The 14,171-nt window shown below is 43.1% G+C and overlaps 1 protein-coding gene across 2 annotated transcripts in view; it reads right to left on the bottom strand.

The window, feature by feature from the left end:
• UBE4B (ubiquitination factor E4B) overlaps positions 1-14,171 on the bottom strand; it is a 147,535-nt gene that overhangs the window by 80,542 nt on the left and 52,822 nt on the right. For both annotated transcript variants that reach the window (XM_037985057.2, XM_037985059.2), the window contains exons 3-4: positions 9,147-9,282; positions 970-1,057 (exon numbers count right to left, since the gene is read on the bottom strand). In XM_037985057.2, coding sequence (XP_037840985.1) covers positions 970-1,057; positions 9,147-9,282 — 224 coding nt within the window. The remainder of the gene's footprint in view (positions 1-969; positions 1,058-9,146; positions 9,283-14,171) is intronic.

Below are 14,171 nucleotides of genomic sequence, written 5' to 3' on the forward strand. Positions count from 1 at the left end.
ATTCTTGCTTCAATTCCCAGTCATTTTCCTCAGAATACTGCTAAAGATGTGACAATCTACTTGCTCAAAAGCAAAAGACCAGGCCAGGCGCGGTGGCTCACACCCGTAATCCCACACTTTGGGAGGCCGAGGCGGGCGGATCATGAGATCAGGAGATCAAGACCATCCTGGCTAACAAGGTGAAACCCTGTCTCTACTAAAAACACAAAAAATTAGCTGGGCGTGGTGGCGGGTGCCTGTAGTCCCAGTTACTCAGGAGGCTGAGGCAGGAGAATGATGTGAACCCGGGAGGCAGAGCTTGCAGTGAGCCAAGATCGCACCATTGCACTCCAGCCTGGGCGACAGAGCGAGACTCTGTCTCAAACAAAAAAACACAAGCAAAAGACCAACATAAAGAATTCTTTTTTTTTTTTTTTCTGAGACGGAGTTTTGCTCTGTTGCCCAGGCTAGAGTGCAGGGGTGCAATCTTGGCTCACTGCAAACTCCACTTCCCAGGTTCACCCCATTCTCCCGCCTCAGCCTTCCAAGTGGCTGGGACTACAGGCGCCCACCACCACGCCCGGCTAATTTTTTGTATTTTTTTTTAGTAGCGATGGGGTTTCACCGTGTTAGCCAGGATGGTCTTGATCTCCTGACCTCGTGATCCGCCTACCTCGGCCTCCCAAAGTGCTGGGATAACATAAAGAATTCTAATTTGCTCTAAATTAGTTACCATTACAACCTAAATGTACTGATAAAATCATGGCCCTGAACCAAAAACAAATGGATATTATCAGATCAAAGGACTGAGTTACACTTCCATGAATAAGGGTAATCTAGGTTATTCGTTTTTCCTCGAAAGAATAAAAATAATCACCTGCCTAGGACTTCCTGATTTGGGGTGGCCCCACTCTAACAGACTCTACAGATGCAAGACATGAAATGTGTTTGTTTATATTACCTGTACCAAGGGCTTCATCGCTTACCAACCTTATCACTGAGGCTCCGTTTTTCTCTTCGATCATTTTCATCAACCTCCATGTTTTCAATTCCTGAATCCACATCCACCTGGGACATGCTTAAAGTACAAAAGACAAACAAGCCTTTTACCTTTTATAAACCTGTACAATGTCACTGTAGCTGCTGGGTGAGAAACAGTTTTAAAGTATCAGGTAAATCAATCAGGAAAGCAAAATGATAATGGTTCATCTTCTTCTTAATTTTTAAGAGTTCTTCATAAATTAGGATCTAAACAATTTGTCTCTCATAAATGTTGGAAATATTTTTCCTAAGTTGTCATTTTCTTGAGTTCACTTTTTAAAAGTAGTTCATTGGCCGAGTGCAGTGGCTCACGCCTGTAATCCCAGCACTTTGGGAGGCCAAGGCAGGTGGATCACCTGAGGTCGGGAGTTCAAGATCAGCCTGACCAACATGGAGAAACTAAAAATACAAAATTAGCTGGCCGTGGTGGCACATGCCTGTAATCCCAGCTCCTCGGGAGGCTGAGGCAAGAGAGTCACTTGAATCCGGGACGCATAGGTTGCGGTGAGCCGAGATCGCACCATTGCACTCCAGCCTGGGTAACAAGAGCGAAACTCCATCTCAAATAAATAAACAAACAAATAAATAAAAGTATATCATTACAGTGGGTTATCTATATATAGTATTTTAAAATGACATGAAATTCAACCAGGTCAGGTGTATCAGCATGCACCTATGGTCCGAGCTACCTAGGAGGCTGAAGCTGGATGATCACTTTAGCCCAGAAGTTTGAGGCTGTATGCACTATTATTGTGTCTGTGAATAACTATTATATCCCAGCGTGGGCAGCATAGCAAGACTCTGCCTCTAAAAAGAATTTAAAATTTTTAAAAATTTAATTAAGAAAATAAAAAACTCAACTGAAGTCTTATTACAAAAACTGGTTAAGTATATATTATTTCCCTCTGATTAAACAATTGCCCTAGTACCATTTATTGCAAAGATCACCCTTTTTACATTAATATGAAATCTCCTATGTCACATGTCCAATTTTCATTAATGAGTGGGTCTATTTCTGGAGATTCATTACTGTTCTATTAGGCAATCTGTCTGTCCCTGGTCAATACCACTTTATCTTAATCACTAAAACTTCACTAGTCTTGATATCTGCTAGGTCAATGTCTCCACCTTATTCTTCTACTTTAAGACGCCTTAGCGATCCCTGGCTCTTTCCTCTTCTACACATACTTAGGAATCAGCCTGAGGAATTCCTTAAAAACCCTCCTGGGATTTTGACCAAAATTTTTTTCACTCGTAGAGATCAAATTGGGGAGAAGTAATATAATTATGTTACTGAGTTTTTATTACTTTACAAGTATTAAGATCTTCTTTAAGGTCTATCAACAAACTTTAATAATTTTCTCTATAAAAATTTTGTACTTCTTTTGCTAAATTTATTCCTAGGTACCATATGTTAATACTTTTTAATGAAATTGTGAATGGCACCTTTTTAAAAATTAAGTTTTCTAACTTTTTGTTGTTGGCAGACAGGACTGTAACTGATTTTAAATATACACTTCTTATAAGCAACTTGTTTATTTATACATAGAAAGGTTACATGCAAATTTTTTTTTTTTTTTTTTTTTTTTTTTGGACAGAGTCTTGCTCTGTCACCCAGGCTGTAGTATAGTGGTGCAATCTCGGCTCACTGCAACCTCTGCCTCCCAGGCTTAAGCCACTCTCCTGTCTCAGCCTCCAGAATAACTGGGATTACAGGCACGCGCCACCACGCCCGGCTAATTTTTTTTGTATATTTAGTGGAGACGGGGTTTTACCATGTTGGCTAGGCTGGTCTCGAACTCCTGATCCCAAGTGATCTGCCTGCCTTGGCCTCCCAAAGTGCTGGGATTACAGGCATGAGCCACTGTGCCCAGCCAACATGTAAATAATCTATCTACAAATTATCACTGTTGTTTCTTCCATTCCAATCCTTACTTGTTTCACTGCACTGTTGAATACAAGAAGAAATAGCAGCTGGGTGCGGAGGCTCACGCCTGTAATCCCAGCACTTTGGGAGGCCGAGGTGGGTGGATCACAAGGTCAGGAGATCAAGACCATCCTGGTTAACACGGTGAAACCCCGTCTCTACTAAAAATACAAAAAAAATTAGCCGGGTGTGGTGGTGGACGCCTATAGTCCCAGCTACTCAGGAGGCTGAAGCAGGAGAATGGCTTGAACCCGGGAGGTGGAGCTTGCAGTGAGCAGAGATCGCACCACTGCACTCCATCCTGGGCGACAGAGCGAGACTCTGTCTCAAAAAAAAAGAAGAAATAGCAGTCATCCTTGTTCTTATTGCTATTTTACAGAAAATGATGTTAACTTCTCACTATTGAATAGGAGAGTTGCTGTAGTTTATTGGCAGATGCCCTTTATATAAGTTAGAGTAAGACAGGCTATACTGTAGTAATACATACACTCTGAAATCTTAGAGGCTTAACACTGTAAGGATTTAGTTCTTGCTTACACAAAGTCTGATGAGAGTGAAGCATCCTTACTCCATCTTTAATCTATGCCATCTGCAATACACAGCCTCCAAGGTCACTGGAGCAAGAGAAGAGGGGGATGGAGGAGGAACATCGGCTCAACTGCCTTCATCTAAAAGTGACACACGTCACTCTAGTTCATAGTCTACCAGACAGAACTAGTCACTGGCCCCAATTTAACTGTAAAAGAGAATGGGGAATATGCTGGGGAGCATGAGGAATATTTGCTGAACTTTGTGCCACACTGTGAGTGTAAGGATACTCCTTTCTGTTCCTCATTTTCTTATTATCATGAATTAATGTGGAATTTTATCAAACTCTTGCAGCTACCAACATCGTAAGGATTTTCTTTTTAACATACAATATGGTAGAAGATATGTATAGATTTTCTAATGTCAATGTATCCTTACATTCCTAAAGTCAGCCTAAATTGATCATGATATACTATATTTATATTATATTGTATTATTTTAAAGCAAACTTAATTGAAATAGAAGATGCCTATAATCGCAGCACTTTGGGAGGCCGAGATGGGTGGATCACTTGAGGTCAGGAGTCCGAGGCCAGCCTGTCCAACATGGTGAAAGCCTATCTCAACTAAAAATTCAAAAATTAGCCAGGTGTGGTGGCCCATGTCTATAATCCCAGCTATTCGGGAGGCTGAGGCAGAAGAACTGCTTGAACCCGGGAGGCAGAGGTTGCAGTGAGCCGAGATCATGCCACAGCACTCCAGTATAGGAGACAGAGTGAGACTCTGTCTCCAAAAAAAAAATAAAGATAAATGCTTGAGGGAATGGACACCCAATTTTCCATGTGTTTATTTTTTTATTATTATTTTTTGAGACAAAGTCTCGCTCTGTTGCCCAAGCTAGAGTGCTGCGGTGAGATCTCAGCTCACTGCAACCTCCATCTCCCAGGTTCAAGCAACTCTTCTGCCTCAGCCTCCCAAGTAGCCGGGACTACAGGTACACGCCACCATGCATATTTTTAGCAGACATGGGGTTTCACTATGTTGGCCAGGCTGGTCTTGAACTCCTGACCTCGTGATGCACCCACCTCGGCCTCCCAAAGTGCTGGGATTACAGGCGTGAGCCACCATGCCCAGCCCCCATGATGTGTTTATTTTATTTATTTATTTTTTTTTTTTGAGAAAGAGTTTCCCTCTTGTTGCCCAGGCTGGAATGTAATGGCACAATCTCGGTTCACTGCAACCTCCACCTCCGGGATTCAAGCTATTCTCCTGCCTCAGCCTCCCGAGTAGCTGGGATTACAGGCATGTGCCATCATGCCCGGTTAATTTTGTATTTTTAGTAGAGGTGGGGTTTCTCCATGTTGGTCAGGCTGGTCTAGAAGTCCCAACCTCAGGTGATCTGCCCGTCTCGGCCTCCCAAAGTGCTGGGATTACAGGCATGAGCCACTGCGCCCGGCCCTCATGATGTGTTTATTTTATTTTTATTTATTTATTTTTTTGAGACGGAGTTTCCCTCTTGTTGAACAGGCTGGAGTGCAATGGCACAATCTCGGTTTATGGCAAACTCTGCCTCCAGGATTCAAGCTATTCTCTTGCCTTAGCCTCCCAAGTAGCTGGGATTACAGGCATGTGCCACTACGCCCAGCTAATTTTGTATTTTTAGTAGAGGTAGGGTTTCTCCATGTTGGTCAGGCTGTCTAGAACTACCGACCTCAGGTAATCCGCCCACCTCGGCCTCCCAAAGTGCTGGGATTACAGGCATGAGCCACCGCACCCCACCCCCATGATGTGTTTATTACAGGTTGCATGCCTGTTCCAAAATATCTCAACTACCCCTTAAATATATACATCTACTATGTATCCACTAAAATTAAAAATTGAAAATAAAAACAGGCCCAGCTTGTTTCTTTGTTTAAATCTGTAAATGTCTTTATTTCCCATTGCTTTAAACAGTTTCAGGCCAGGCACAGTGGCTCGTAACTGTGATCCTAGCACTTTGGAAGGGCAGGAGGATCACTTGAGGCCCAGAGTTTGAGAACAGGCTGGGCAACATAAGGAGACCCTGTCTCTACCAAAAATTTAAAAATTAGCCAAGTATGGTAGCATATGCCTATAGTCCAAGCTACTTTGGAGGTTGAGGTGGGAGGACTGCATGAGCCTGGGAGGTCGCAAGGCTGCAGTGAGTCGTGACAGCAGCACTGCACTCCTGCCTGAATAAAAGAGTGAGACCCCGTCTTGAAAAAAAGTCAGGAGTTCGAGACCAGCCTGACCAACAGGATGAAACCCCGGGTCTAACAAAAATAAATACAAAACTTAGCTAGGTGTGGTGGCGCACGCCTGTAGTCCCAGCTACTAGGGAGGCTGAGGCACGAGAACTGCTTAAACCCTGGAAGCAGAGGCTGCAGTCGAGCAGAGACTATGCCACTGCACTCCACCTTGGGTGACAGAGTGAGACCCTGTTTCAAAAAAAAAAAAAGAGAGAGAAAAGAAAACATAAAAAAGAAAGAAAAAGGGCAGTTCCACAGGAGTTCACATTTCCCAGTTGACAGTTACTTTCTTTCAACTATTATTCTGCCATCCTGTGGTCTCCACCATTGAGATATTTGGCTGTCATTTCTTTTCTAGATAATCTCTCTTCACTCTGGCTGCTTTAATGATCTTTGTCTCTGCAAGGAGTGGGGGCATTTATATTTAAATGAAGAAAGAAAGAAATAGGTTTTTGTCACCGGTGTTCTACAATTTCACCATAAAATGGTTAGGTATGACTTTCTCTTTGTTTCTTCTGCTTGGGATTCACTAGGCTTCCTAAATCTGAAGATTCATATCATTTACCAACTCTCAACAAAAATTCAATCATTTATTGTAAATTTTTTTTTTTTTTGGAGACAGACTCTCACCCTGTTGCTTAGGCTAGAGTGCAGCAGTGTGATCTCAGCTCACCGCAATCTCCGCTTCCTGGGTTCAAGCAATTCTCCTGCCTCAGCCTCCCGAGCAGCTAGGATTACAGGGGCATGCCACCACGACCCACTCATTTTTGTATTTTTAGTAGATATGGGGTTTCAACATGTTGGCCAGGCTGGTCTCGAACTCCTGACCTCAAGTGAACGCCTACGTCGGCCTCCCAAAGTGCTGGGATTACAGGCGTAAGCCACTGCTCCTGGCCTGATTTTTTTTTAAATAATATCTTTCAAACCAGTAGAGAAAAACACATGGAATAAGAGTGAGCGGAAGGAAATCTCCCCAACTCTCTATTCTCCCTTTTTGATATTTAGATATATGCTGGACCCCTGTTGTCTTTTTCTTCTTTTTTAAAGCTGAACATCTGCATTCACAATTTTAATGTTCTACCCAGAAATTTCAATCCTACATACATTTCATGAGAAACCAAGGACTCTGTCCTCTATATCTCTAAATATCTTTTATATTTTTCATCTCCTTTGTTCTTTATGGTATGTTCTGGGTAATTTCTTCAGCGCTTTCAGTTTGTCAATTCTTCCTTCAGCTATGTCTAACCCCTATTTAACTCTTACAGCAAGTCGTCAATGTGAATTACCTTTTCATTTCTAGATATTCTATTTGGTTATTATTATTATTATTATTGATGCAGAGTCTCACTCTGTCACCCAGGCTGGAGGGCAGTGATGTGATCTCAGCTCACTGTGGCCTATGCCTCCCAGGTTCAAGCGATTCTCCTGTCTCGCCTTCCAAGTAGCTAGGACTAGAGGCATGCACCACTACACCCAGCTAATTTTTGTATTTTTAGTAGAGACGGGGTTTCTTTTGTTTTTTTTTTTTTGAGACTGAGTCTCGCTCTGTCCCCCAGGCTGGAGTGTAGTGGCTGGATCTCAGCTCACTGCAAGCTCTGCCTCCCGGGTTCACGCCATTCTCCTGCCTCAGCCTCCCGAGTAGCTGGGGCTATAGGCGCCCGCCACTCGCCCAGCTAGTTTTTTGTATTTTTTAGTAGAGACGGGGTTTCACCGTGTTAGCCATGATAGTCTCGATCTCCTGACCCAGTGATCTGCCGGTCTTGGCCTCCCAAAATGTTAGGATTACAGGCTTGAGCCACCGCGCCCAGCCAGAGACAGGGTTTTTACTATGTTGTTGATGTTGGCCAGGTTGGTCTTGAACTCCTGGTCTCAAGTGATCCATGTCTCCCAGTTTCCCACAGTGCTGGGATTACAGGTGTGAGCCACCACGCCTGGCCCCTTATTCATATTTTTAATTCTCCTTTTTTTTTTTTTTTTTTTGAGATGGAGTCTCACTCTATTGGCCAGGCTGGAGTGCAGTGGCACAATCTCGATTCACTGCAACCTCCACCTCCTGGGTTCAAGTGATTCTCCTGCCTTGGCCTCCCCAGTAGCTGGGATTACAGGTGCCCGTCACCAGGCCCAGTTAATTTCTTGTATTTTGAGTACAGATAGGGTTTCCAGGTTGGTCTTGAACTTCTGACCTCAAGTGATCTGCCTGCCTCGGCCTCCCAAAGTGCTAGGATTACAGGCATGAGCCATCAAGCCCGGACTTAATTCCCCTTTTCATCTGTTTAGCCCACTGACACGAACCGAGGGCACTGCTTGAGGCGAGAGGAGCCAGGTCCAAGGAGTCTGACTTGCTCAACCGTGAAAGGAATCAATACCTCAGCCACTCTTATCACCCATTTTTGGCACATAGGCAACACAGGAGGGCGGTTTCAAGACACCCTGATCCTTACGAAACAAACAGGGTATTTGGCTTCCCTGTCTAAACTATTCCAAACTTTCAAATTTCACTCATCAGTAAAAGTTTTAGGGAGAGGTATATGCTTGCCAACTTTATATTTACAAAGTGAGAACAACAGATTTCTTTTTTTAACTGACTATACCATTATTTCATAAAAGACATTTAGGCCGGGCGCAGTGGCTCAAGCCTGTAATCCCAGCACTTTGGGAGGCCGAGACGGGTGGATCACGAGGTCAGGAGATCGAGACCATCCTGGCTAATATGGTGAAACCCCAACTCTACTAAAAAATACAAAAAAACTAGCCGGGCGAGGTGGCAGGCGCCTGTAGTCCCAGCTACTCGGGAGGCTGAGGCAGGAGAATGGCGTAAACCCGGGAGTCAGAGCTTGCAGTGAGCTGAGATCCGGCCACTGCACTCCAGCCTGGGCAACAGAGCGAGACTCCGTCTCAAAAAAAAAAAAAAAAAAGACATTTAACACGCAAGTATAGTGGGCCAGGCACGGTGGCTCATGCCTGTAATCCCAGTTCTTTGGGAGGCTGAGGCAGGCAGATCTCTTGAGACCAGAAGTTTGAGACCAGCCTGGCCAACAGGTGAAACACTGTCTCTACCTAAAATATAAAAATTAGTCAGGCATGGTGGCACATGCCTGTAATCCCAGCTACTCAGGTACTGAGGCAGGAGAATCACTTGAACTTGGGAGGCAGAGTTTGCAGTGAGCCATGATCATACCACTGCACTCCAGCCTGGGTGACAAGAGTGAGACTGTGTCTCAACAACAAAACTATGAAGAACATCTCTGAATAATACAAAATCTTGTAATACGTTTGACCCTAATTTGCTAAGGACTGGCATGGGTCTCCAGCTGGCATTTCTGACTATGGACTAGAGACTAAAGTGAATGGATCTTTCTCTTTCCCTAAATAAAAGAGCGTATTAGAAAACTGGCTTCATTTTACCTTTTCTCACATGAGACACCATCGATATCCATGCTCTGGGAACGTGAGAGAGACTGAGATTGCGTTTCAAGGCTATTAGAGGGCGAGCTGCTGAGAGAACTGACTCCTTCACTGCTCTGGCTTCGATGGGCTACTCCTAAACAGAAAACACAGGAAGGATGAAGCCCCATGGGAAATAATGTTCAAGTTATTTGTAATAGCAACAGTAAACACGCACAGTCTGCAGTCACACTGTCATGCCATTGCAGCAACCGAGGAATTTCTATCGGAAGATTATATAAAAAGCTGGAAACAATAATAAAATCATAGGAACATCACTAAGAAATCATAAGTTATCAATATACTTCATATGAGGTTGGTAACAGAGCTACCCCTAATGCCTAAAACTCACCCCTCATCACCTCTCTTGCACCAATTCAAACTATGGTCCACAAATACAAATCAGAAACATAAATTAACTTCCATGATAGTCCACAAAAATCCTTGGAATACACCCAAAAGAAGAGATATTAATAAACCAGGCCATTGCAGTGGCTCATGCCTGGAATCCCAGCACTTTGGGAGGCCAAGGCAGATGGACAACCTGAGGTTGGGAGTTCGAGACCAGCTTGGCCAACATGGTGAAACCTCATCTCTACTAAAAACACAAAAATTAGCTGGGCACCTGTAATCCCAGCTACTCAGGAAGCTGAGGCAGGAGAATCCCTTGAATCTGGGAGGAAGAGGTTGCAGTGAGCCAAGATCACACCACGCACTCCAGCCCAGGCGACAGAGCAAGACTCCATCTCAAAAACAACAAAAGGATATATTAATAAACCTACAGAAAAATGTGTGATAAAGCGAGTATAATAAAATGTTAATGAGACCAGGCATGGTGGCTCATGCCTATAATCCCAGAACTTTGGGAGGTCGAGGCAGGTGAATTACAAGGTCAGGAGATTGAGACCACCCTGGCTAACATGGTAAAACCCCGTCTCTACTAAAAATACAAAAAAATTAGCTGGGCGTGGTGGTGGACACTTGTAGTCCCAGCTACTCGGGAGGCTGAGGCAGGAGAATCGCTTGAACCCAGGAGGCGGAGGTTGCAGTGAGCCAAGATTGCGCTACTGCACTCCAGCCTGGGCAACAGAGTGAGACTGTTAATGTTAAATTTTTAAAAAGTGAATGACAGAATCTGGATGGTGAGTATACGGGTGTTCCCTGCAAATTTCTCTCAACTTTCCTGTATGTTTAAAATTTTTATAATAAAATGTTGAAAAAAATACAAGAGGACTCAACAATGTCCTTTGATATAGATTGATCCATTTATTGGTTGGACACCTTAGTGGAAATTAAAAACCTGACACTTTGTTGCCCTCACAGAGCTGACAGTATAGTGAAACTGTAGCCATTAGCATAGGGACAGATGATTTCTCACAGCAATTTCCTCATCGATGTCTCTAAAATCATGTTTTACATTGAAATTTTAAAAATTACTTTAACTCTATGAATATCTTCCTATGAAAAAAGAAGAATGCTTACCCAGGCATTTGCAAATACTTTAAAATATATATATCTATAGTGCTGAAAAGGAAAATGACACATGTTTAAAAAAACTATTGGCTAGGCACAATGGCTCACATCTGTAATCTCAGCACCTTGGGGGGCCGAGGAAGGTGGCTCATTTGAGGTCAGGAGTTCGAGACCAGCGTGGCCAATGTGGTGAAATCCTGTTTCTACTTAAAATACAAAATTTAGCTGGGCATGGTGGCACACGCCTATAATCCCACCTACTCGGGAAACTCAGGCAGGAGAATCGCATTAACTTGGGAGGTGGAGGTTGCAGTGAGCCAAGATCACCCCACTGCACTGCAGCTTGGGTGACAAAGCAAGACTCCATCTCAAAAAAAAAAAAAAAAAAAAGATGAAAAAAGAAAATTTGAGTTACCCGTTGTAGTGAAAACAATTACTGAATAAATACAATTTTAACCCTTCCAGCATTCTATGAAAGCAAACTTGCTACCTTTTAATGTTTCTCTTCAATGAAGAATATTACAAAACATTTATTCATTCCTGAAAGCAGTTCTTCACATGTACTAATTTATTAAAACTTCTGCACGACTTACGAAGGAAATAAGAAGGAACTTGATACCAAAGAACTGAATATGGAAAGGGAAAATAGTAACTTTAAGTGGAAAAACATGGCCAGCACTAACTTAAGCATGTGATGATGTTTTAACAGCACCAGGGACATCATGTGGATATTACATACCCCTGATACGATGTGATGGGAACGGCACTTCACCTGTGTGACAAAATCTTCCCCAAAACCCACAACCCCAGTCTCATCATGAGGAAAACACCAGACAAAGCCAAATTAAGGGACATGCTACAAAGTACTGACTAGTATTCTTCAAAATTGTCAAGATCATGAAAACAGGACTGAGATACTGTCATAGACCAATGGAGACTAAGGAGACTCATGTTTAGTTAAAATCATATTCAGGCTAATTCCTCAGTTTTGACAAATGAAACAGATATTAACATTAGGGGAAACTGGATGAAGAGTACACAGGAATCCTGTATACTATCTTCATAACTTTTCTATACATTGAAAGTTAGTCTAAAATAAACATTTATTTTACAAAAAAACCAGGACTGGACACCGGTTCCATCATTTCTAGTTTTGTAATCTTAACCAAATCTTCTTAATATTTTTACCTATGCTCTACAATACTGTCATCTGTGCAGCCTACTTCATAGTTCTACTTTGAGGAGCCAATGAAAAAAAACAATGTGAATGTGTTTACAAGTTCTGTAGATACACCTGTATGCGTCAGACAAGAACAGAATGAGAAATCAGATTTGCCTTGTTACCACAACATCTGCTCTGGTCTTGTCTACTTTTAGCATATTTAAGTACTAAAAAAGAGAGGGGGAGGCCAGGCATGGTAGCTCAAGTCTGTAATCCCAGCACTTTGGGAGGCTGAGGGGGTAGATCACTTGAGGTCAGGAGTTTGACACCAGCCTGGCCAACATGGTGAAAAATCTGTGTCTACTAAAAATACAAACATTAGCCAGGTGTGGTGGCACATGCCTATAGTCCCAGCTACTCGGGAGGCTGAGGCACGAGAATTGCTCGAACCCGGGAGGCAGAGGCTGAGGCTGCAGTGAGATCATGCCACTGCACTCCATCCTGGGCAACAGAGTGAGACTACATCTCAAAAAAAGAGAAAAGAGAGGGGGAACCTTATCCTACCACTGTTCAATGACTTTTCCCTCTCAACCTATCATTTCAAATAATCACACAAGTGTAATTCCTGTGGATCCACTGATGCTTCTATAGTGGCATTACTTGTTAAAAATAACTCACAATGAACAAACAAATATAACTTATAATCTACCTAACTACTGTAGCTAAAAAGGATATATGCATGTAACTGGATTTTGAGTCCCCCCAGTCGTCATACCTCATTTATCTCTACATCTAAGGTCACTTCCTCCCCCCTGCACCCCTCCCTGATAACTAAGAATACATTTCACAGTGAGTATTTAATAGTCACTGAACACTTTGGGAGGCCAAGGCGGGCGGATCACCTGAGGTCAGGAGGTCAAGAACAGCGTGGCCAACATGGCGAAACCCTGTCTCTACTAAAAAATACAAAAAATTAGCTGGGCGTGGCGGTGGGCGCTTGTAATCCCAGCTACTTGGGAGGCAGGAGAACTGCTTGAATCTGGGAGGCGGAGGTTGCAGTGAGGCGAGATGGCACCACTGTACTCTAACCTGGGGAACAGGGCAAAACTCTTTCTAAAAGAAAAACAAAAAGTCACTGAATACAAGAGAGCTTTGAGGATATTTTCTAAATTTATGGCAGCCACATCAAATGGATGCTATTGGTGAACTCTGTACTTGTTCTTAGTACCTTAGTTTCTCTATAAAATGATAGAACTGATGTTTTAAAAAAAATCTCTAACACTTTACAGTTCCATTAAAGTTATAAATTACGTGTTGTTATTTTTTGAAAACCATGCTGCATAGTTTACAATAACAAATCTAAATACTCCATTATGCACCCCCTGTCAAAACAGTGACAAATTTTAGAAACAAAAGAGAAACTGAACCACACGACCTTGGCTGGTGAACATTTTCTGACCCTTCACAAAGGCTTTCTCTCAGATCAGGGCTGAACTAGTCTCTTTCATCTACCACATTCAGGGAGCCCCGGGAAGACGCACCACCTGATTAAACAGAACCGCCTGAGGTCAAGAGGCCTGAGGCCACAAGGTAACAAGTTATTTTCATTCTTTAGGATCACAATATTTCCTGTCACTAGAAGAAAGGAACAAAGGAGTTTTGCTTCCCTAAGGATAGGGGATGGGTATGGTGACAGGCCAGGGTGTGGCTCTCAGTCTACTTCAGGGGACGAATCCTGCCAAACCTGACCAACGTCCACTTGTTGGAGGCTGGCTAGGGCTTGATGTTAAGGCTCTCCAGGTAGGAACATTCAACTCTAGGTGTTAAAGGTGACAAATTCTTCTGAATCCGAAGATTTCAAAATCTTAACTTTTTCTTAAACTTAATTCCCTTGGATTCCAATTGGGAAACTGGAGAGAGGCCGGGTACAGTGGCTCATGCCTGTAATCCTAACGCTTTGGGAGGCCAAGGTAGGGGGATCGCTTGACCCCAGGAGTCTGCAACCAGCATCACCAACATGGTGAAACCTCATCTCTACTAAAAATACAAAAAAAATTAGCCAGGCATGGTGGCAGGCGCCTATAATTCCAGCTACTCAGGAGGCTGAAGCAGTAGAATTGCTTGAACCTGGGAGGTGGAGGCTACAGTGAGCCAAGATTACGCCACTGCACTCCCGCCTGGGCGACTGAGCAAGACGATGTCTCAAAACAAAAAGAAAGAAAAAAAAGAAAACTAAAGAGAGATGGTGAAGAAACCTCCCAGTGTAGTCCCAAATCAATGCAGTCAACCCTACTACTTCCTGGATACCTATTATGAGCTCAACAGATAAAAGAGAAATACAAGAAAGTTTC

This window comes from Chlorocebus sabaeus, chromosome 20, assembly GCF_047675955.1.
Source record: "Chlorocebus sabaeus isolate Y175 chromosome 20, mChlSab1.0.hap1, whole genome shotgun sequence".
Classification (NCBI taxonomy): Eukaryota; Metazoa; Chordata; class Mammalia; order Primates; family Cercopithecidae; genus Chlorocebus; species Chlorocebus sabaeus.